Source organism: Macaca mulatta, chromosome 8 (assembly GCF_049350105.2).
Source record: "Macaca mulatta isolate MMU2019108-1 chromosome 8, T2T-MMU8v2.0, whole genome shotgun sequence".
In the NCBI taxonomy this organism is placed as follows: Eukaryota; Metazoa; Chordata; class Mammalia; order Primates; family Cercopithecidae; genus Macaca; species Macaca mulatta.
Window position 1 is genome coordinate 130136199 of NC_133413.1, and position 26264 is coordinate 130162462.

General features: G+C 38.3%; 1 protein-coding gene across 9 annotated transcripts in view; it reads right to left on the bottom strand.

Moving 5' to 3' along the window:
* Positions 1–26264, bottom strand: part of TAF2 (TATA-box binding protein associated factor 2) — a 108948-nt gene that overhangs the window by 40688 nt on the left and 41996 nt on the right. For 7 of the 9 annotated variants that reach the window (XM_077942426.1, XM_077942424.1, XM_077942431.1 and 4 more), the window contains 8 exon segments: positions 24332–24467; positions 21572–21726; positions 20777–20891; positions 20321–20430; positions 17380–17445; positions 15463–15715; positions 12799–12939; positions 9678–9788 (listed from right to left, as the gene is read on the bottom strand). In XM_077942426.1, the coding sequence (XP_077798552.1) occupies positions 9678–9788; positions 12799–12939; positions 15463–15715; positions 17380–17445; positions 20321–20430; positions 20777–20891; positions 21572–21726; positions 24332–24467 (1087 nt within the window). 9 annotated transcript variants of the gene reach the window in all.

The following is a 26264-nucleotide window of genomic DNA, read 5'->3' on the forward strand; positions in this document are numbered from 1 at the left end:
ATACTTGATATGATTTTGATTTTTTTGAATGTACTGAGATTTGCTTTCTGGCCAAGCATATGGTCAATTTGGGGGAATGTTCTATGTGCAGAGGAGAAATACATATTCTGCAGTTGTTGGATAGAATAATCTGTAAATGTCTATTAGGTCCATCGAGTCTGGACTTAAGCTGACCCAGTCAGCTGACAGCACCACAGGTGACACCCACCTGCTTGTGCCAAAAGATGGAGCGCTTTCCCCTCTCTGCTCAAAGCAGCAGCATTACCACACTGGAGAACAGGCGAGAGCCACAAAGCTGTCTGTATTGGGCTGAGTGAGGAGTTCCAGCATGAAACCACTCCAGCGGAGAGCGGGGGAGAGGTGTCTTCTGCGATTCTCACTCACACTATGGCCTGGAGACAGATGACAGTGTGTATCTGCATGGAGAGTTATGAGCCCCAGAACAAGAGTGTGACAGGGAAAGAGATCACGTTCCTGCCTAAGACTTGGAGCTAGTGCAGCCCTCCTGCAGAGACTTCAGTGCATTCACTAGGAGCTTCACCACCCACCCCCATCAGGGCTAAAACAAAAAAAAGAGTACCACACAGTAAACAAAGATCAAGTACACACCCATCTGCTTTTACCACAGCTGGCTCTTACCTGTAAGCACCACCTACTGGCTTGTAGGCTGAACTGCATAACCCAATACAATAGAAACCCAGCCAAAAAAAATACCCTACCCAATATACTCTACAGTCGCACCCTCAAGGTGGGAGGGGAGAGGGAGTCCCATCCAAACGAAAGTAAATTCAAAAATCAGAAGTGACAACAGCTACAGATGAGAAGGAATGAGCACAACTCCAGCATCATGAAGAAACAATATTGTGACACACTAGCTCACTTATCAGTGGATCCTAACCTAAATGAAAACTTTGAAATGATGGATAAAGAATTCAAAACATGGATTGCAAGGAAACCCAATGAGACACAAGAGAAAGTGGAAAACCAACAAAAAGAAACTAGAAAAACAATTCAGGAGATGAAAGACCAGATAGATGTATTTTTTAAAAAGCAATCAACAGAACTTCTGGAAATGAAAAATTCACTTAAAGAATTTCAAAACACAGGTGAAAGCTTTAACAACATACTAGACCGAGCAGAAGAAAGAATTTCAGAGTTTGAAGACTGGTCTTTTTAATTAACCCAGTTAAAACTTTTTTATTTTTTATTTTTATTTTTTGAGACGGAGTCTCGCTCTTGTCCCCAAGCTGGACTGCAATGGTGCGATCTCGGCTCCCTGCAACCTCCACCTCCTGGGTTCAAGCGATTCTCCTGCCTCAGCCCCACAAGTAGCTGGGACTACAGGCACGTGCCACCATGCCTAGCTAATTTTTTGTACTTTTAGTAGAGACAGGGTATCACCGTGTAAGCCAGGATGGTCTCTGTCTCCTGACCTAGTGATCCGCCCATCTCGGCCTCCCCAAGTGCTGGGACTACAAGCATGAGCCACTGCACCCAGCCCCCAATTTTTTTTTTAAATGAACAAAGTCTTCAAGAAATATGGAATACATAAAGTGACCAAACCTATAACTTATAGGCATTCCTGGGGCAGAAAAAAAAAGTAGTAAGTTTAGAAAGCATATTTGAGGAACTAATTCAGGAAAATTTCCCCAATCTCACTACAGTGATAGATATCCAGACAAGACATCCAGATAACAACTGGGAGATAATGAAATAAGACAAATCTCACAAGAGCATATAGGGGCCAGACCACCCAAGGTCAACTTAAAAGAACAAATCTTAAAAGCAGCTAGAGAGAAGTGTCAAATCACCTATAAAGGAAATCCCATCAGACTTCTCAGCAGAAACCTTATAAACTGGAAGAGATTGGGGGTCTATTTTTCACTTCTTTAAAGAAAAAAGATGCCAGCCAAGAATTTGATATCCTGCCAAACCAAGCTTCATAAATGAAGGAAAAATAAAGTCTTTCCCAGACAAGCAAATCAAGGGGAATTCATCACCACTAGACCAGACCTATAATAAATGCTCAAAGGAGTTCTAAACATAGAAATGAAAGGATGACTGACGCTCACCAACATAAAAGCACATGCAAGCAGAAAGCTCACAGATCCTATAATTACACAATTAAGGCTCCAAGGCAACTACCTACAACAGTATGACAGGAAGAAAACCTCACTTTTCAATATTAACCTTGAACATAAATGGCATAAATGTTCCACTTAAAAGATATAGTGTGGCCGGGTACAGTGGCTTACGCCTGTAATCCCACCACTTTGGGAGACTGAGGGCTGACTGCCTGAGCTCAGGAGTTCCGGACCAGCCTGGGCAACATGGTGAAACCCTGTCTCTACTAAAATACAAAAAATTAGCTGGGCGTGGCAGCATGCGCCTGTAGTCCCTGCTACTCAGGAGGCTGAGGCAGGAGAAATGCTTGAACCTGGGAGGTGGAAGTTGCAGTGAGCTGAGATCATGCCACTGTGCTCCAGCCTGGGCGACAGAGCGAGACTCTGTCTCTTAAAAAAAAAAAAAAGATACACGATGGCATGTTGGATAAAAAAAAAAGACACTACTATCTATTGCCTAGAAGAGACCCCCTTAATGACAAAAGACACCTACAGACTCAAAATAAAGGGATGGAAAAAGATATACTACGCAAATGAAAAATAAAAGCGAGCAGGAGTAGCCACTCTTTTTTTTTTTTTTTTTTTGAGACAGGTTCTCGCTCTGTCGCCCAGGATGGAGTGCTGTGGTGCAACCTCAGCTCACTGCAACCTCCCTGTCCTGGGTTCAAGTGATTCTCCTGCCTCAGCCTCCTGAGTAGCTGGGATTACAAGCATGCGCCACTACACATGGCTAATTTTTATATTTTTAAGTAGAGATGAGGTTTCACCATGTTGGCCAGGCTGATCTTGTTCTCTTGACTTCAAGAGATCTGCCCTCCTCGACCTCCGAAAGCACTGGGATTACAGGATAAGCCACTGTGCCCAGCCAGGAGTAGCCATTTTTATATCAGATAAAACAGACTTTAAACTGACAACAGTAAAGAAAGAAAGAAACAAAATGAAAGGCATTACATACTGACAAAGTTTAAAACAAAACCAAGATTTAATTATATACACACCCAGCACTGCAGCACCCAGATTCATAAAACAACACCTACACCTAAGAAAAGATTGACAGCAATGCAATAATAGTGGAGGACTTCAACACCCCACTGAAAACGCTAGACAGGTCATTGAGGCAGAAAGTCAACAAAGAAACTCTGGACTTAAACTAGAATCTAGACCAAATGGACCTAACAGACATTTACAGATAATTTTACCCACAACTGCAGAATATACGTTTTTCTCATCTGAACTGGAACATTCCCCCAGATTGACTATATGCTTGGCCAAAATGCAAATCTCAATAAATTCAAAAAAACCAAAATCATATCAAGTATCTTCTCAGACCACAGTGGAATAAAATTACAAATCAATATCAAGAGGAACTCTCAAAACTACATGAGCAAATGGAAACGGAACAACTTGATCCCAAATGACCTTTGGGTAAGCTATAAAATCAAGACAAATAAAAAAAAATTGAATGAAATAGAGATACAACATACCAAAGCCTCTTGGATACAGCAAAAGCAATGCTAAGAGTAAAGTTGATTACGTTACATGCCTACATCAAAAAGATAGATCTCAAATTAACAACCTAATTTGGATTGAACAAAGAAAATGTAGCATATATACCGAATGGAGTACTATGCAGTCACAAAAACAACAAAATAGTATTGTGCAGCAACATGACTGCAGTTGGAAGTCATTATCGTAAGTGAAATAACTCAGAAACAGACGATCAAATAGCATATCCTCTCACTTATAAGTGGGAACTAAACAATGGGTACACATGGACATAAAGAAGGAAATAATAGGAACTGGGAATTCCAAAAGAGGGGAGGTTAGGAGGGAAGTGAGGGTTGAAAAATTACCTATTGGGTACAATGGTTACTATTTGGGTAATGGGTACGCTAGAAGTCCAAACCCAAACATTAGGTAATATATCTATGTAACAGGCCGGGCGCGGTGGCTCACGCCTGTAATCCCAGCACTTTGGGAGGCGGGCGGATCACAAGGTCAGGAGATCGAGACCACGGTGAAACCCCGTCTCTACTAAAAATACAAAAAATTAGCTGGGCGTGGTGGCGGGCGCCTGTAGTCCCAGCTACTCAGGAGGCTGAGGCAGGAGAATGGCGTAAACCCAGGAGGCGGAGCTTGCAGTGAGCCGAGATCGCGCCACTGCACTCCAGCCTGGGCGACAGAGCGAGACTCCGTCTCAAAAAAAAAAAAAAAAATATATATATATATATATATATATATATATCTATGTAACAAACTGCAGACGTACCCAACTCTTCAATCTAAAACAAAATAAAATTTTAAAAGACACATAATATAAAATAATAATATTAATTAAAATAAGGCTGGGCCTGGTGGCTCACGCTTGTAATCCCGTAACTTTGGGAGGCCAAGGTGGGTGATCACCTGAGGTCAGGAGTTCGAGACCAGCCAGGCCAACATAGTGAAACCCCGTCTCTACTAAAAATAAAAATTAGCTGGGTGTGGTGGCAGAAGCCTATAATCCCACTTACTCAGGAGGCTGAGGCAGGAGAATCACTTGAACCCAGGAGGTGGAGGTTGCAGTGAGCCGAGATCATGCCACTGCACTCCAGGCTGGGTGACAAGAGAGAGACTCCATCTCAAATAATAATATTACTTAAAATAAGAAAATATAGGAAAAGCACTTATGGTACTAAGAACGTATTAAGCACTCAATAAGTGGACATCAGAATCAACATCATTATTGAAAAAGCAAGCTTGGACTTTCTCAAAAACAAACAGCAAACAAACAAAACACCAAAAAACCCTATGGTTACCTTTCTTTAAAAATTTCCTTTTTTAAAAAGATAAGAGAAGAAATAATAGCACAATTTGGCTACAAAATTAAATAGCACAATTATCTAATAAGTAGATTATTCTTTTCCAAATAGCACTGTGCTAAAGCTATTCTTATAATACACTACCATTTCTATTATGTAAAAAAAAAATACAAAGAAGTCTGAAGAGCTCAGTTTGCTGATAAGTTCCAAGTTAAAAGTTGATATACTTTTAAATTTATATCTATATCCTCTTTGTACTTATATAATTTATACAATAATAGAAACTGGATTTATAGTAGGAGTTAAGATATTCACATCTTACAAAGTAAGTAAAAATATGAGGAAGATGGATCTATTTTCAAGAAATATGCCAAAAGTTAGGCCGGGCGCGGTGGCTCAAGCCTGTAATCCCAGCACTTTGGGAGGCCGAGGCGGGCGGATCACAAGGTCAGGAGATCGAGACCACAGTGAAACCCCGTCTCTACTAAAAATACAAAAAATTAGCCGGGCGCGGTGGCGGGCGCCTGTAGTCCTAGCTACTCAGGAGGCTGAGGCAGGAGAATGGCGTGAACCCAGGAGGCGGAGCTTGCAGTGAGCCGAGATCGCGCCACTGCACTCCAGCCTGGGCAACAGCGTGAGACTCCGTCTCAAAAAAAAAAAAAAAAAAAAAAAAGAAATATGCCAAAAGTTATAAAAATAACTTCTAAAATAATGATCTTCTTGAAACCTCTCAAATTCAAAAAGCTCCCTCTCTATACTTTTAAGATTCTATAATTGACCCTGTATTCCTCCTCTCCTGTCCTTTCACCTCATCAACTTACAGCTCTCTCTAGATTCAACCTTTCCCAGGAAGCCTTTTCTGGCTTCCCCATCCTTAATTTGGGTTAATCCTTCCAAGCACTTCCTCAGCAGGTTAGTTAACCTAATGTCATAATACTTATCTTACTAAAAATACTGTTCTTGGTCAGGCGCGGTGGCTCACGCTTGTAATCCCAGCACTTTGAGAGGCCGAGGCAGGTAGGTCATGAGGTCAGGAGATTGAGACCATCCTGGCTAACACGGTGAAACCCCGTCTCTACTAAAAATACAAAATATTAGCCAGGCCTGGTGGCGGGCGCCTGTAGTCCCAGCTACTCGGGAGACTGAGGCAGGAGAATGGCGTGAACCTGGCAGGAGGAGCTTGCAGTGACCCAAGATTGCGCCACTGCACTACAGTCTGGGCCACAGAGCGAGACTCAGTCGCGAAAAAAAAAAAAATTGATCTTTTGTGTATTTCTTTCATTATAGATTAAGTACCTGGAAAGATCATAAGTTATTCATCTCAGTATCATCAAAACCTAGTAATAATGTCTATTAAATAAATGAACTTTAAGTGTCTCACTTAGAGAAAGATAACTAAAAGGCATCTACTATTAACCAGTATTTTATATATTTACTATGACATGTAGACTATCTACACATATAGACTATCTACACCAAGCTTGTTCAAGACAGCCCAGAACAGCTTTGAATGTGGCCCAACACAAATTCATAAACTTTCTTAAAATATTGTGTGTTTTTTTGCAATTTTTTTTTTTTTTAGCTCATCAGCTATCGTTAGTGTTAGTGTATTTTATGTGTGGCCCAACGTAAGTCTTCTTCCAATGTGGACCAGGGAAGCCAAAAGATTGGACATCCCTGATTTACACGGAGAAAATTTCTTTACAAAACCACATACTGACTTGATTAGTAAAACTGGTCCTAAAATCCCAATCTTGGACTTCTTTAAAAGCAGCAGAGATAATTACTTCCCCTTATATGCTCTTAGTCCTGTTACAAAGCAAATAGCTGAACTAAATTACGCATTTGGCTTCTTGTAGTTGTAGTGTTCCATGAGATTTGAACCTGGTGCTATTAGAAAGACACTCCAGCATCATACGAATAAAACGGCTCATTAAAAAATTTCAATTTACTCCTAGTAGGATCCTCGGACCTATTTTAATGCAACATACATGGTAAAAACAAACAAAAAACCTCTAACAAAGCCTGACAGGACAAAAAAAGAACTTTATTAAATATTTAAAAAATTGGAGGCCAAGCGTGGTGGCTCACACCTGTAATCCCAGCACTTTGGGAGGCCAAGGAGGGTGGATCACAAGGTTAAGAGATCGAGACCACCCTGGCCAACATGGTGAAACCCTGTCTCTACTAAAAAAATACAAAAATTAGCCAGTTGTGGTGGCACGTGCCTGTAATCTCAGCTACTCAGGAGGCTAAGGCAGGAGAATCACTTGAACCCAGGAGGCAGAGGGTGCAGTGAGACAGGATTGCACCACTGTACTCCAGCCTGGTAACAAAGCCAGACCCTGCCTCGAGAAAAAAAAAAAAAATTGGAAATCAAATCCCCAAATCAAGCATCAGAGAGTAATTAAAAAAAAAATAGTAATTATGTGTTTTAGGTACATCTGAGGGCTTCCTACAAGCAGGCCAACACAATTTAAAGGTTGACTGCAGCTGGTCATGGTGGCTCACACCTGTAATCCCAGCACTTTGGGAGGCCGAGGCAGGCAGATCACTTGAGGTCAGGAGTTCGAGGCCAGCCTGGCCAACATGGTGAAACCTCGTCTCCACTAAAAGTACAACAATTAGCTAGGTATGGGGGTACATGCCTATAGTCCCAGCTACCTGGGAGGCTGAGGCAGGAGAATCGCTTGAACCTGGGAGGTGGAGGTTGCAGTGTGCCGAGATCACGCCAGTGTACTCCAGTCTGGGTGACAGAGCGAGACTCTATCTCAAAAAATAATAATAAATAAATAAAAAATAAAGGTTGATTGCTGAAAAAACTTTAACATAATCATGAAATTAACTTTTAAGTGAAATAATGGGAAACAGCCTGTTATACCATCCATCAGATAAAATTTCCCTGGGAACTACTTAGCCACCTATGTATTGAGTGAAATAAAACACTAGATAACTTATGTTAATTTAATGTTACTAGTTTTAGTTACTAGTTATTAGTTTTATTATTCTAATTTAGTATTAAATTACATGAAAATCTGGGCCATTTGAGCAAAACAATAATGAAAGAATAAAAAGCACATGCTTCCTAAAATTAGTATGCATAGATGAGCTTACTACTCATTAAAAAAGGTTGGACTATCATGACAAAGGCAACTAAAAGATAACCTTGGACTCCTATGTCCCTAATATGCTTTATTCTGGGAGAGACCAATGACCATAAACCCTATCAGAGATGAAGTCAACAGTATTAAACAGTGGCAAGAAAAAATGAGTTAATATATTCTTTTAAAATGTTAATTTTTAAAGGAGTCTTTAAGTTTAAAATTATTTGAATGTTAAAGAGGCAATATTTTTTTCCTGATTTTCATTAAAATAGTCATCTTTTAATAAACATGCCTGTGACTTTTTTTTTTTTTTTTTTACTGTTGTAATGTTTTATTAAAAGTTTCATCAATTTGACTTATCCTAACACTTACTTGTGTCTTCGTATGTGCTGTTCCTTCTGCTAGAACAATCTTCCTAGACTGGTCCTACTCAAACTCTGGGAAAATCTTATTCATCTTTATGACTCAGTTTGAGGGTCACTACTTCTATACTAAACTTCCCTGAGTCTCTCTCTACATCCTTCGAAGTAGACACTATATCTGACCCTCTCTCTGTATATGTGGCTTCCATATCCATGGATTCTGCATCTGTGAATTCCACCAACCTCAGATCAAAAATATTTGGGGGAAGAAAAAGGAAGGCTGTGCCTGCACTGAACACATATGGACTTTTTTCCTTGCCATTCTTTTCTAAACAGTACAGTATTAACAATGATATATATGGCATTTACATTGTATTAGGTATTACAAGTAATCTAGAGATGATTTAAAAGTATATGAAAGAATGTGAATAGGTTATATGCAAATATTTATATAAAGGACTTCAACATTTGTAGATTTTGGTATCCAAAAAGGGGGTCCTGGAACCAATCCCCCATGGATATTGAGAGAGGACTACACCTTGCATTCCCCTAGGGAATCATATATACTTCCATTGGATCAATTATCACATATGACTGCCAACTGTTTACTTGTCTGATTTCCCTACCAGGTTGTGTCCTTGATGGTATAAAATCAGACTAATATAGAGCAGTTGTTTAATGAATAAATAAAGTTCATTAAGACATCAACCATCTTTCCATTCCAGGTAACATGGGACACTCTCTAGCATAGCATATATTCTTAAAAACATTTGTTGATTGTTGGACTGTTAAAAAGTAGGATGAAATAATTTTTGAAGCATGACACCCAATTGCTATTTGCTAAATAAATGAATAAAGACATAATGGTAAAGAAAAGAAAAAAGAAAAAGGTCAAATGAATCAAGGAACAAGTTAATCCCAATCGAGAACTCTTTTAGGTATCACTAGGTGAACAAAAAAATAAATGTATATAAATAAAATTGTATTGTCAGGTTTTACCAAGTTTTAGCTGGCTATCCCAAATTTGATGCACTACTCCTCTCCACACTACAAGAGGTTTGAAGAACATTTAAAAACTAATCTTGTTTTTTATCCACTGGTTATTCTAATAAATCGTGTTTACATGCCTCTGTCTCTAGAAATTTCAAGTACTATGGACTCAACGATGATTTTTATAGACTATTTATTCAGAAACAAATACCATTGGGTAGTTTTGTAATATTAAGAAAATTACTCTGCCTTTCTAAGAAAACTGTTGTAGAAGATAAGAAAATAAAAGTACCTCACCTTATTTTTCCTGTTGTCATTGTACTTGATTAAGTCTAAAATAAACGTTAAGACTTCTTTAGGACAAAGATTATGAACATCTCTTAATAAAGCCATTGCAACTGGCATAGTCTACAAAAGAAAAAAAAAGAGCTTTTAAAAGCACATAACCTAACTTTTTGTTACTACATTTCATTGAACTCTAAGTAGAAAAGAGTTACTCTTGGGCTGACACAGATATCTGGACGGAGCCTAACACCTCCACATCCCAACCCCTCCCACTGACAACATATCTCAAAGCATTCTAACATAAGAGAAGAGCTGGGCAGGAAACTAAGGGAAGAGTTGCATGACTGCACATCACTCTGTAGGCTATGTGCCTTGGTCCTCATTTACCGGAGGAAATACATGTGATGTAAATTATATAAATTCGCTTATATGTGATACAGTGGAAAAGGCATAGATTTTAGAATTACTTCTGTGTAATACAATGGAAAAGGTACAGATTTCAGCATTAGATGGACCATTATTCAATAACTAAACTCTACTACCTTCTGTGCTAGGTGTCTTTAGCTAGTTGCCTATTGAGTAGGAGCCTCATTTCCTCACAACCATTTTCAGGATTAAACGACATAAGTAGGTGGAGCCACTCAGTCTTAGAACAAACTGATTCTCCCAACACCTAATCCTCAGGAACACCCAATCCTCAACCTAGGGAAAAAATGATAAATCATCTGAAATGCAGCCTAATTTTTCTCTTTCCAAATCTTCACAGGCAACATTTTTAAGAAAGTAGAAACATGACTTACACACATTGGTTAACTCTGTCAGTAAAACAAACCTAATTAAATTCTAGGCAGGACTACAGATGACTAGACATCTTAGTCTTTAGCACATAGGGAGATATGGACTAACCCTTCTTACTCAAAATAATTATTCCTCTAAAATGGAGGTCAGAAAGGAGAATGGCTTATTTTATTGCTTGAAGAAGCAGAGATAACAAAAGCAACAATAGTCAGTGTTAGTACCATAGGAACAACTGAGGGAGAGGCTCTTTTCCATAGAAACACCTGTCTTATGCCCTTTCTGCCCTTTGAGACTCAAGTTTCATTTAGGTACCAATCTCTCTCTCTCTCCTGTCCACTAGAAGTATTATCAGAAAGGCGAATTGGAATAAAAGCATTGACTTTCCAATTTTTCTGACAGTAGCTAACAGGAAAAACTACATTTTATAACACAACCTAACACACACACACACACACACACTTTAAATGCACTATATACAAATTTAAAAGTAAACCACAAATGGCTTATACTGAATACTACCTATTCTGTTTTATTTAAAACAAACAAACAAACAAACAAACAAAAAAACTGCACTGATTTCATGATCCCTTCACTAACGGTTCATAACTCCAGATTGAAACATTGACCTAAGCTACATGAAGGCACAGTGGCATCATGAGACAAATATAAGGTGGACACAGAAATCAACTTGCTTCCATACCATAAATTCGTGAAATGGTAATACAGAGCAGTTCTTAAAAATAAAATAACAGGATGCCACAGACTTCTTTGATCACACCATTATTACCTTTCCCAAAACCTGGATCACCCTGGATCTGTCCTGCTGATTAGATTTACTATAAATACATCCTGGCTTCCACTCTCAAAAGGCACCCCAATGCTGCTGTGCAATCTACTTCTTTTCCATCATAAATACATTTCAACTTGCCTAACATTTCCCTCAACATCTATCTTTTCACTTGTTTTTAATCTACATTCCACCTGCCTCAAAAAAAGGAATGTTCTTATCTTTTCTAAAATTTACTTCCCTACTGCGCCCCACCCTCTAACACTTCCAGAACTTGCTCAACCTTCTCTATTTACTTTCTCCACTTGACTATTTCATCTCTCCCTCTCCACTGGCTCTTTTCCCTGTGTCACACATGCATCAAGTTTGTTCTTCCTCTGTACAAAACAAACTCAAAAAGTCCTTTTCTCAACCTTGCTTCATCCTCAACATAGTATCCTTTCTTACATCTTTGACTGAAATCATGAAAGAACAGGCTTCATTAGTTCTCTCCACTTCAACTTCACTCCTCCTTTCTAGTTCAATCTAGTTAACCTGATCTCTGCCTTCATTATTATGAAATTACTAAAAAAACTCTATGTGTGATATCCAAATAGCCCAAATGCTGACCATCCTGTCATTCCCATATCCTTTCCTAAAACAATGATTCTAACTAGACCACAGCACGCCACCACTTTCTAAAAATTCCACTTATAGAAAACTTAATATAAGTGTAGTATAAAACACTTTACATACTTGATCTTAATTCTAAAAAAGATAAATTTTAAACTGAGGTGTAGAAGGTTAAGAAACTTGTACATGTGCAAACTGCTGGTGAGTAGTGGACTGGGACTAACACTAGAACTCCATGCTGTGCTGTCTCTGACTCAGATGTGCTGTCCACATTCTAGGACTGCCAACAGAAGGGCCTACTCACTTCTCCATCCCTCAGGTAACCAATCAAAAAGGCAAATTAAACATTTCTGTTTAATTTCTTTAATATTTCTTTAATTTTAATTTTAATTTTAATATTTCTTTAATTTAATTTCTTAATTTATTTAACATTTCTTTAATATTAATGTGGCCAATGAGTCACTTGCACACAGATCACAAAATCAATAATCACTTAATCAGTTTGGAAAAAAGTTTAAAAGTAAAAAAAGAGGCCGGGTGCGGTGGCTCATGACTGTAATTCCAGCACTTCAGGAGGCCAAGGCAGGCAGATTGCGAGGTCAGGAGATCGAGTCCATCCTGGCTAACATGGTAAAACCCAGTCTCTACTAAAAACACAAAAAATGAGCTGGGTGTGGTGGCGGGCGCCTGTAGTCCCAGCTATTCAGGAGGCTGAGGCAGGAGAATGGCGTGAACCTGGGAGGCGGAGCTTGCAGTGAGCTGAGATCACGCCACTGCACTCCAGCCTGGGCCACAGAGCGAGACTCCATCTCAAAAAAAAAAAAAAAAAAAAAAAAGAATAGAGGCAAAGAAAGTAAATACACCTATTATTTGAACAGTCTCCAACTTAAACTGAGATATATAAAAACCATGAGAAAATTAGAAAGTAAACTGTACCTTCTGTAGAAAATAACTTTGAAAGCTCATAAAGTTATTTGTTTTCACAATGTTTGGACAACTTTTACAACAAAACATCCTAGTAAAGAGTGACTTCATGGCTGGTGGTCCTGTCCATGTGCTCACCATTGAATTTGCAATCTGTAAATAATTAAAAAACAAAGTAATTTCCATTACCAATGCAAACATACTTTTAAATAAAACAGCTTCTTAAAAGTTATCAATACTATAACTGCATTGGTTTTTCAACAACTTCACTTCTCAGAAATTTATAACAATTTAGCATTTTATCACCATTTCCAAGAAACTATACAAACTCACCCTGCAAAAAAATTCTTTTTCCAGCCGGGCATGGTGGCTCACACCTGTAATCCCAGCACTTTGGGAGGCCGAAGAGGGTGAATCACCTGAGGTCAGGAGTTCAAAACCAGCCTGGCCAACATGGTGAAACCCCGTCTCTACAAAAATACAAAAACAATTAGCTGGGCTTGATGGCGGGTGCCTGTAATCCCAGCTACTTTGGGAGGCTGATGTGGGAGAACTGCTTCATTCAGGAGGGGGAGGTCGCAGTGAGTCAAGATGGCACCATCACACTCCACCCTGGGTGACAGACTCCATCTCCAAAAAAAAAAAATTATTTTTCCTTTTTTTTGAGATGGAGTCTTGTTCTATCGTTCAGGCTAAAGCGCAGTGGTACGATCACAGCTCACTGCAACCGCTGTGTCCTGGGCTTTCCTGGGCTCCAGAGATTCTCCTTCCTCAGCCTCCTGAGTAGCTGGGACGACAGGTGCACACAACCACACCTGGCTAATTTTTGTATTTTTGGTAGAGATGGGGTTTCACCATGTTGGCCAGGCTGGTTTTGAACTATTGACCTCAAGTGATCCACTTGCCTCGGACTCCCAAAGTGTTAGAATTACAGGCGTGAGCCACTGCACTCGGTCAAAATAATTCTTACATGTACTTATAATTATTTTCTACAAGTTAATTTCTAAATGGCAGTATTACGTTTTAGAAAAATACGTATGCAAAAGACTCATATTTTGAATAGTCTGTCTTTATTCATTTAGACAGACATAATTGTAATATTTTAACCTCATCAGACAGAAACATCATCATGAATTTTAAATAAGGTTTTTCAATCTACCCTAACTGAACAAGAAGCCAAATGCAGTGCTACTATTTAAGCCTGCAAGCATGCTTTACAAAAGCGTATCTTGCTTTACCCTATGTCTTGCTATTGATATTTTTAGGGTATATAAAAATCATGCCCCAAAAAAATGAAATTATGATTAAACAACATATTCTACAATTTTATAGACCTGCTAAGATTTTAGCATACAGGGATCACAAAGATCTTAATAGAAACAACGAAATTATATTCTCTGCAGATGGTTTTATCAAAGAAAATCACTGCTTTCTCTCACATATCTGAGAACATAGGTATTAAACTACTCACTTATTATCATTAAAAAGAAATCAAAACCATTATAAACTTGTTGAAATATAGGACAAATGGATTTAACAGTGAGGAAGGCAAGAATCACTAAATGGAAAATGAACCTACTATCAAGTTTTTTTTTTTTTTTTTTTTTTTGAGACAGAGTCTCGCCCTGTCGCCCAGGCTGGAATGCAGTGGCCGGATCTCAGCTCACTGCAAGCTCCGCCTCCTGGGTTTACGCCACTCTCCTGCCTCAGCCTCCCCAGTAGCTGGGACTACAGGTGCCCGCCACCTCGCCCGGCTAGCTTTTTGTATTTTTTAGTAGAGACGGGGTTTCACCGTGTTAGCCAGGATGGTCTCGAACTCCTGACCTCGTGATCCGCCCGTCTCGGCCTCCCAAAGTGCTAGGATTACAGGCTTGAGCCACCGCGCCCGGCCCTACTATCAAGTTTTTAAAAAATACCTGGAAAACATTATTCCTGGCCAAAATTTTGTCTGCATTTTTCTGGTTTCCATTTGTTCTACCTTCAGATAATTTGCATCTAAAGAAACATATTTGGTTTTCTTAATTAACTTTTCTAGAATATTATAGAGTCTACCATTTTAAGTTACTTATCACTAATGCCAATTTATAAACTCAAATCAATGTGAATAATTATTACAGTGGGATAATTAAGATTAATCAATCAATTGAATACAGTGGAACATGGCAGCACATGCCTGTAATCCCAGCTGTGTCGGGGGCTGAGGCAGAAGTATCACTCAAGCCCAAGAGTTTGCGACCATTCTGGGCAACATTGTGAGATCTTGTCTTTATTTAAAAAAACAAAATACATACACACACACACACACACACACGCACACAGAGATTTCATGTACTTTAATGTAAAACATCACTCAAACCAAGAAATTGCTCACCAAATATATTCTTCACTTTAAAAACGTGGTTGACAATTCAACAAAATGGTGAAAATTATCTTTGATTTTTAAAATCTCTAACTTTTCATTTTGACAATTATAAAATTATTCTGCATATCTGTTTTCAGGTCAAAACATGTTTCTTTCAAAATAGTCCTATTAATTTAAAAGCATTTGGCAAAAGCTTTCAAAGAATCAGCTACCAAGTAAATTTAAAGACTAGGTGAATTTTAATTTATTTTCAGAGATATAAAGAATATATACAATAGTCATCTTTATTTCCTTTATGCTTTATATAATCTCACCTTTGCAAGACAGAAGCAAGCTGACATTCTTACTCTGTAGAAACACTGCTCTTGTTCTAATATATCAGTGAGTGCAAGCCGAGATGCTGGAGTAGGGAATTTTTCCAAAGCCAAAATGGATTCCTGCTGTGCAACAACATCTCTCTCATACCGGAGCTGATACTGCCACATAAAATCAGCTTGCTCAAATTCTACCTTTCTCAATACTGACATGTCTGGGTCTATCCTTATCCACAGCAAAGGGGAATCGGCACTGAAAGAAAATATAATTTTATTTTTAATTTAATTTTTAAACTTATAATCTACATATTTAGAAAATAAATACAAAGCATTTATTAACCAGGTTCCCTTTTAGATGTAGTATTCAAGACTGCCTGGAGTTTTACTGTATTCATTTTTTAAAACTGCACTGACAAATTCCTCATAATGTTTAACATATATCAACTTTCTCACAATGTCTGATCCATATCCATCTTGTTAAAAGGACATTCAAAAATAAGAAAATATTAATTGTCTTTTACAAAGGATACTGAATCTCTTACTTCCCATCTGAAATTATTTTGGTGATTTTGATTTGTAATTATATGAGGCGAAAAAAAGAATGAGACGAATTTCTTGTTCAGCTGACTTAAAACTTTTAAAAATACTAGACTCATGATTGCCTTTTTCAAACAGCAAGTTCTGAAATCTGATTTGGAGGCATATCACAAATTTATTTGCATGTATTTCTGAAAGTAACACTGTTTAAAACATCTAGTCTATGTCAACACTTCCATGAAAAAAACACCACCTGTAGCTTGCAGTGAGCCGAGATCGCGCCACTGCACTCCAGCCTGGGCAACACAGCAAGACTCCGTCTCAAAAAAAAAAAAAAAAAACAAACACCATCTGTAATATTAATTCAAATTCAGCAAATATTGCGTGCTTACTACGGGCAAAGTACTTGCTATGAAAAAATCAAATTAACACTGATCTCAGTTGGGTGCAGTGGCTCATGCCTGTAATCCCAGCACTTTGGGAGGTCGAGGCTGGTGGATCATTTGAGGTCAGGAGTTCAAGGCTAACCTGGCCAACATGGCAAAACCCCAAATCTACTAACAATACAAAAATTAGCCAGGCATGGTGGCATGCAGCCAGGCATGCAGTGAGCCAAGATGGTGCCACTGCACTCCAGCCTGGGCAATCAAGCAAGACTCTGCCTCAAAAAAAAAAAAAAAAAAAAAAAAAAATTAACACTGATCTTGAAGGGCAAATGAACATAATCTGTATATAAACAGTAGTGATAATCTGGCAATCAAGTTAGTAAATAACTACAGAGGTTTTATAAAAAATATACAGGTACAGAATGGGCAAAATCAGAAAGTCTGAGCTGTATCATATTTAAAAATAAAACACTGTCAATCAATAAATATTACCACATAAAGTTTAAAACTGTGGTTTTTAAATTGTTTCGCAAGCATAGGGAGACTTAAGGCACCCCAGACCTTTGTCCTAAGGACAAAGAATCAGTATCACCAGGGAGCTCACGAGTAATGCAAACTATCAGGCCTCACTAGTGTAGTACTGGATCAGAAACTGCATTTTGGGAAGGTCCCCAACTGATTCACATGCACGTTATAGTTTGAGCACTGCTCTAGAGGCCACCAAGAGAGAACAAGAAAGCTGCCTAGTCAAAGTTATGCCCACCCCTCAACCATAATGCATTTCCTCTTAATTTCACCTAGGCTCTGCAGACTTACTTTTATCTCTTTGATTAGTTATGATTTTACATAAACTGTTTTAACATAGGGTTTCTATTAAAAAAATTTTTAAAGCACTCATCTGGAGGACAGTTACATGCTTTTACATATGCATAATGAAGTAGACAAATGAGAATGCAGAAAAATTATAACCTTATATTTAAGTTAACTAACTTACTCCATTGCAGAAAGATCCATGTCAACTTCCTCCCCATTCATCAGTGGGATTTTTTTCTTTTTATTCCTACGTTTAAGAAAAAGTAGGTTAGAAAACTGTGAGATTTCTAATTCTGAATGGAGATTAACAGCAGCTAAAGTTCAAATAAAGGATTTCACACAACATTGAAAGCTATCCTTAGGAAAAATGGCTATCAAATGTAATAAAATTTAAATAGAACAAAGTGTTTATTTAAAAGCTGGTGGGAATCAAGTAAATATCAAATTATTTTCCTGATCAAATGTTAACAAGAAGCATAAATATATAATAAAATGTCAACCTAAAACATATATTCCAAGAACTGGTGCTGCAATTTTGTATAGAAAAGGGGATATATCAGTAAAGAAAACTCTTAAATAGAAAAAGGATCAGGCTTGAAATGGGAAACGAATAATTCTGAGTTGTCTGCTGCATATATGCAAAGTTCTGTCCTACATGAATTAACTAATAAAGTATCGTAAGAGTACTGATCATATGTAGAACCAATTAATATGCACAAGATTCAAGATAAGCAAAAACAAAAGCAACTGTTTTTATGTTAACTGGGGAAGGGCAAATAAAAACAGGCACGGAGAAAAGTTTTCCTGTGTTCCTCATACCAGAGAATACTCAAATGACATTCTGTTATTACAGAGAAAAAAACCTGAGAATAGCAATCAAATGTTACCAATTTCCAAGGCGGATAGGACAAAAAGAAATAAGTAACTCACTCTGATTTAAGGAAGAATTTTCTCAGAGTAAGAATGACTGTAAGATTTCAGAATCAAGTTCTTTAAAGGACTTCAAAGTCAACAGACACTCTCATCTATCTGAGTGAACTAAACACAGTCATGAGTATAACACTTCTGTTCCTGAAAGTTCGTATTTCTCCAGCAAAGCACAGACATGTTCTCATCTCTCACTATTCAGAGTACATACTAATTGTTGTGCCAAATAAGTGGTAACTGAAAAATATATTAAAGAAAAGTGGGAATTTGCCTTTGAAATACATCGAGAAGATTCTGAAGGGGCATGATAATATAGAGAAAAAAGCAAAAAAGACACAGCAAGATGCAGAGGCTTTTCATGACATATTGAGCTCTTTCCCTTCAATCACCATTTTTTCTAATATTTCCTGTAGGTATTGATCCAACAAGACTAGTAAGAATGAACCTATTTGTCTTGAATTTTTTTCTAGTACCAAAAACTCGAACTTCCATTCTCACCCCTCAGCCTCTACCTTCCAACAAAATGAGGATTCTTAAAGCTAAATGTTAAAAAATTGTTATTTAATTCTAAAGATAAAAATGTCATCAAGAAGGCAAGCAAACAAAGAATGTTTGGTAATACTAACTGGAAGTAAAATGAGGAAAAAAAGATATCTGATAGCATGTTCTCTACCTAAAAAAGTAGGTATACATAGGCTGGGCATGGTGGCTCATGCCCGTAATCCCAGCACTTTGGGAGGCCGAGGTGGGCGGATCATCTGAGGTCAGGAGTTCAAGACCAGCTTGGTTAACATGATGAAACCCCGTCACTACTAAAAATACAAAAAGTAGCAGGGGGTGGTGGCAGGTGCCTGTAATCCCTGCTACTCAGGAGGCTGATGCAGGAGAATTGCTTGAACCAGGAGGCGGAGATTGCAATGAGCTGAGATCACGCCACTGCACTCCAGCCTGGGCGGCAGAGCAAGACTCTGTCTAAAAAAATTAGGTATACCTAAAACCACAAAAACCCCAGAAGAAAACCTAGGTAATACCATTCAGGACATAGGCATGGGCAAAGGCTTTATGACTAAAACACCAAAAGTATTGGCAACAAAATTCAAAATTGACAAATGGGATCTAATGAAACTAAAGAGCTTCTGCACAGGTAAAGAAGCTACCATTAGAGTGAACAGGCAACCTACAGAATGGGAGAAAATTTTTGCAATCTATCCATCTGACAAAGGGCTAATATCCAGAATCTACAAGGAACTTAAACTTACAAGAAAAAAACCAACCCCATCAAAAGTGGGTTAAGGATATGAACAGACACTTCTCAAAAGAAGACATTTATGCGGCAACAAACATGAAAAAAAGCTCATCATCACTGGTCATTAGAGAAACGCAAATTAAAACCATAATGAGATACCATCTCACGCCAGTTAGAATGGCCATCATTAAAAAGTCAGGAAACAGCAGATGCTAGAGAGGATGTGGAGAAATAGGAATGCTTTTACACTGTTGGTGGAAGTGTAAATTAGTTCAACTATTGTGGAAGGCAGTGTGGCAATTCCTCAAGGATCTAGAACCAGAAATACCATTTGACCCAGAAATCCCATTACTGGGTATTACCCAAAGGATTATAAATCATTCTCCTATAAAGACACATGGACATATGTTTATCGCAGCACTGTTCACAATAGCAAAGACTGGGAACCAACCCAAATGCCCATCAATGATAAACTGGATAAAGAAAACGTGGCACATATATACCATAGAATACTATGCAGCCATAAAAAAGAATGAGTTCATGTCCTTTGCAGGGACATGGATGAAGCTGGAAACCATCATTCTCAGCAAACTAACACAGGAACAGAAAACCAAACACCACATGTTCTCACTCATAAGTGGGAGTTGAACAATGAGAACACAAGGACACAGGCAGCGGAACATCACACACCAGGGCCTGTTGGGCGGTCGGGGTCTAGGGGAGGAATAGCATTAGGAGATATACCTAATGCAGATGACGGGTTGATGGGTGCAGCAAACCACCATGGCACGTGTATACCTATGAAACAAACCTGCACGTTCTGTACATGTATCCCACAACTTAAAGTATAATTTTTAAAAATTAGGTATACAACAGAATTTTTATTTTGGCATTTTAGTCTGAGATTTGTAGTTTACCCTTCAATTTATAGTTATTATGTAATGCCTACCTTCTACTTTTGGAATGGCAGGGTATATCGTGTTTAAGGCTGTTTTCTTCAATTTGCAGCGTATGATTGAAGGATCCATCTAACTCCTGCACTGTCACTTTAAGTGGTCCCTTTTTAAAAAAACAACACACTGTTCAGAGATGTGATTTAAAAAATACCAATATGTATGCTTATGTGTACAGAGAAATATAAATCAAGATATAAAATGATATTACACAAAATGAGTATCTGGAGACCTAGATAGGCAATTGGTGCCAAAGAGGGCAACTGGAAGATTCTGAGTCCCCTGATATCTCTGTACCTCCACTTCCCTTCTTTGACAAAGCCAATGTTTTCACAAATTATCCTCTGCAAACAAAATCTCATTAATTTCTAAGTAGTAACCCATCCCTAAGTCCCTCTTCTATTGAAACTGAGGAGATAGCAGTACAAAGGCCATTTTGGAAAAACACTTACCACATATTTCTGAGTTCCAGGAGATGTATAGTCCTGTTTTATTTCCAATTCCAAGACATTTCGTTTTCTATTAAATGCAAAACTTCCATAAAATTTTACCACTCCACTCTGATCTCTGAAGAATTGTAAAGGAAATTTTACATACAAAAGTGAATATGTACTAAACAAAATAAATTATCCATCTTGGTATTAGTAATTTTCAAGTGCATTCCCACCAGTTCAAAGTTTGAGAGCATACTCTGCTGTAAATCAGGTCGCAAAGTATTCAAAGTACTTGTGAAAAATGCTTTCCCAGATTTAAATAAAATTTCTGAAACACTGACAAATTTGTGTTTTGAAAGAAGCAGAACCACTATACAAGGTTATTAATATAATAAAGTGAAAAATGCAAAAATTGCAAAATTCCAAGATACCACTCCAATTGTGCCAACCCCTAACTACATCCACAAGTCACCAAACTACTGCACCTCACAAGTAATTCTACAGGCCTCTCTGGCAGATTACTTACCTATCCTACCATCAAACCAGTTTTTTTACTCACATAGTCTTTACTCACTAGAAAATACTTTAAAATATGCCAAACTTTACAAATATAAACATACGTGTGTGGACCTTAATGTCTAGTAGGAATCTCAGATGAAACAATCCACAGTTCATCATTATTTCTACCACTGTTTAGAAATATAAACAGTTCATACTTCCTTTAGTCCCCCTCAAACCTCTCCTTCCATCTTCCCCTTGCACATATACCTTATTCCCTTCCCCACTTTGTTGAACTGCTATTGAAAAGGATACACCCACTGCTTTATTAACGGCTGAATATCTTTGCCAGAGACATTTGAAATGGATTTCAAAAACCCAGATGTGGAAACCAACATCTGACTCCACATATGTGACTGGAACTTCTGAGATGAAGCAGTACTAGCCAGACTTAGCAGTTTATTGAAAACCTGTAAGGATAAAATCATTTAGTAAGTTCATATAACAGATTCTTTTCAATTATATAGAATACTCACTTCGCACTATAACTTTATTATAGTCAATTATAGAAGACAATAATTTCACTATTACATAGATTATTCTAAAGACTACCAGCAACAGAAATATGCAAAGATATAAGCAGCCAGAATACAAAACCATTCTTCATATAAACATTATTGAATGTTAATGATATACTGCATAATACTGTTCATTAAGAATTACAGTAAGTATATAATACTGTGGGCGGCAAGTCACCCAGGTGCCAAAGCAAAAGACCAAGGGCATGAGCTGTTCCAGTATAATAAAGAAAATAGATAAAATAAGAATAGTTATACTAGATATAGATCATAGATACGATTATACATGAATATCATTAATCATTAGTTTGTAGCAATTACTCTTTATTCCAATATTATAATAATCCTTGCTCTACAATTATAACCTAGGAAAAACCAGGCCATACAGAGATAGGAGCTGAAGGGGCACAGTGAGAAGTGACCAGAAGACAAGAATGTGAGCCTCTGTCATGCCCGGACAGGGCCACTAGAGAGCTCCTTGATCTAGCGGTAACACCAGTGTCTGGGAAGACGCCTACTACCAAGCAGACCATGGTCTAGCAGTGGCGTCAGTGCCAAGGAAAAGCACCCGCTACTTAGCAGACTGGGAAAGGGAGTCTCCCTTTCCCCGGGGGAGTTTAGAGAAGACTCTGCTCTACCACCTCTTGTGGAGGGCCTTGACATCCATCAGGCCCGCCCGCAGTTATCCGGAGGCCTAACCGTCTCCCTGTGATGCTGTGCTTCAGCAGTCATGCTCCTGTTTCACTTTCATGTTCCATTCCGTACACCTGGCTCCGCCCACCTGGCTCCACCCTCTAGATAGCAGTAGCAAAATTAGTGAAAGTATTAAAGTCTCTGACTTTTCTGAAAAGAGCATAGAAGAAATAATGATGTAAGCTGTCCTCTCTCTCTCCGCCTTGGCTACCTAACAGGGAAGGGACCCCTGTCTGGTGGACATGTGACTCACATGACCTTATCAATCATTGGAGATGACTCACACTCTTTACCCTGCCCCCTTTTGCTTTGTATCCAACAAATAACAGCACAGCCAGGCATTCGGGGCCACTACTGGTCTCCGCGTCTTGGTGGTAGTGGTCCCTCAGGCCCAGCTGTCTTTTATCTCTTGGTCTTGTGTCTTTATTTCTATGATCTCTTGTCTCTGCACACGGAGAGAAAAACCCACCAACCCTGTGGGGCTGGTGCCTACATAATACCAATAATTTATTGTGTTACGAGTTTACATAGAAGCTAGAAATTAAGAAGTTAATGATACTCATCAGGATTTATACTACTCCAAAGCCTGAGTGGCTCTTTATGGACCATCTCTCATTTAATGTTTCTGTTCTTCATTCTAAAGGCTGGGTGCGGTGGCTCATGCCTGTAATCCCAGCACTTTGACAGACCAAAGTAGGTGGGTAGCTTGAGCCCAGGAGTTTGAAACCAGACTGGGCAACATGGTGAAACCCCATCTCTACAAACAATACAAAAATTAGCCAGGGGTGATGGTGCATGCTTATAGTCCCAGCAACTCAGGAGGCTGAGAAAGATGAGAGGATCCCTTGAGCCTGGGAGATCAAGGCTGCAGTGGGCCATGACTGCACCACTGCACTCCAGCCTGGGCAACAGAGTAAGACCCTATCTCAAAAAACAAACAAAACAAACCAAAAAAAAGGCAAGGTGAAAGAAAGATTAAAGAAACTGAACTTTATAGCAAACTTAAAATGCTTTAAAAAAATTATTTTTTACCTGCCTCTAAGAATGTTATCAATGAAAAAAAATGGCTGAACATTTGGTTTCCACTCTCAACTACTAAATCACAACTATTTACACTAAAACTTGCTTAAAATATATGGCAAAATTTAGCAATAGCAAAAACAAACATTTTTTATATTGGTTTACATTTTTCTATTGAAAACAGTTTAAAGTGGCATTTCATCCTTAATATAATGCAGAACACAAATTCATATGCATAGATATGTTTTACTTTCATCCCGACAATTCTAATTTTTTTTTTCTCTTGAGACAGAGTCTCGCTCTGTCGCCCAGGCTGGTGTGAAGTGGCACAGTCATAGCTCACTGCCGCTTCAACCTCCTGGACTCAAGCAATCCTCCTGCCTCCACCTCCCAAGAAGGTGGGACTACAGAATCATGCCACTATGCCTGACTTTGTAATATAAATTTTTTTTAGATGGGGTCTTATTACATTGCCCAGGCTAGTCTCGAACACCTGGCCTCAAGCAATCAACCCACCTCAGCCTCCCAAAGTGCTGGGATTATAGGCATGAGATGCCATGCCCAACCACTACATTCTGTCTCCATAAAAATCATGTGCTAAGTTGTTCTGGTATTGATATCCATTCTACATCTGAGGAAATGCAAATATAAAGAACAGGTTGCTTAGTGGGCAGACAAAACTATATATCCAGATGTCCTGACTCCTATTCTACAGAAACATATTCAGGTTGCACACATACAGGTATTTATTTACCATTGTTAAGTTCTTAACTTTAATACTTACCTGTAGCATAAATTCCATACTGATCCTATTTTCAATCAATCTCATCACAAGGTGGGCTTTACACTGAAACATAGTGTAGTATTCCCAGGACAGCGTATGTGGATGCTTTATTGAAAAGTGTAGATGGGAAGCTGGACTAAAAAAAATAAACACATTTACCTAATACAGCAAATTTGACTATTAATAAACAATAAATTTCATGACCACATTAAGAAAATACCCCAAAAAACCTCATGGGAATATATAAACAATTTCCTTAGTACTAAGAAACATTTAAAAATAAACTTAACTGGAAGAAAATTATGAAGTTTTACTTAAGGACATAAAGGAAAATCTGAATAAAAAGAAACAAATAGCAAGCTCCTAGATGGGAAGATACAATACTGTAAATACTTGCATTCTCCCCAAATTTGTCAATACGATCAATGCAATTCCAATAAATATCCCAACACTGAAGCATGCACAAATGTATATTAAGGATTGATTATATATATAAAACAAAAACCATTAAAAAAGTACTAAAAGAAATGAAGGAAAAAATTTCTCTTTATAATTTTGGAATGGGAAAAACTTTCCTAAGAAAAAATATAAAATCTGGAAGATATAAAGACCACAATGACTATGTAAAAATAAAAATTTTTGACATAATGAAAAGGATCATACATTTAGAGAAAGATAGTCTAGAAAATATTTATGACATACATGAACATTTAAGTTGTTTACAAATTATCACTAGACAAAATAATGCTATGGTGAATATCTTTTTACACATGTGCAAATATTTCTGTATGATAAATGCCTAGAAGAAGAATTTCTTTTTGAGGGGGAAGCGGATAGAGTCTCCCTCTTGTCCCCAGGTCGAAGTGCAGTGGCACAATCTAGGCTCACTGCAACCTCTGCCTCCTGGGTTCAAGCGATTCTCTTGCCTCAGCCTCCGGAGTAGTTCGGACCAGGCACCCGCCACCATGCCTGGCTAATTTTTGTATTTTTTGGTAGAGATGGGGTTTTGTCATGTTGGCCAGGCTGGTGTCAAACTCCTGAACTCTGGTGGTCCACCTGCCCAGCCTCCCAAAGTGCTGGGGTTACAGGCATAAGCTCCCATGCTGGGCCACAGAATATCTACATGATCACATACCTAGAAGAATTGCTGCATCTAAAAATTACCCATTGTACAATTCTGATTAGTACCACACTAAATTCCCCATCAGAAACACTGTATTGAACTATACTCTCACAGTGTACGAGTGGTGCTATGGTTTGTTTGAATGATGGTGCCCCCTCCAAAATTCATATTGAAACTTAAACCCCAATGCAACAGTTTTAAGAGGGGTGGCCTTTGGGATGTGATTAAGTCATCAGGGATCTACCCTCATAAATGGGATTAGCGCCCTCATAAAAAGGCTCCAGGCCGAAGGGAGTGTTCTCTTGCCCTGCCATCCCTTCCACCTTGTGAGGACACAACATTCTTCCCCGCTGGAGGACGCAGCGACTAGGTGCCAACTAGGTGCGGAGAGCAGCCCTCACCAGACACCAATCCTCCCAGTGCCTCAATCTGGAACTTCCCAGCCTTCAGAACAAGAAGTAAATTTCTATTGTTTATATTATTGCCCAGTCTGTGGTACTTTGTTATAGTAGCATAAACAAACTATGGCAAGTGGTATCACACATCTCCTTCAAAATGTAGCATATTGGTTAAGGCAGGCGGATTGCTTGAGCCCAAGAGTTTGAGATCAGCCTGGGTAACAATGTGAGATCTCACTTAAAAAAACAATAAATTTTTTTTTTTAATGTGGCATATTAAAACTTAAAATACTTTAATCAATCTGACATTTTAAAAATTATTTTTATATTTTACTTATTACTTCCAACCTTAAGAGCTTTATGAGTTTGTAAGCTTTAGCAAAGGACAGCAATAAACAAAAAGGTTAAATTC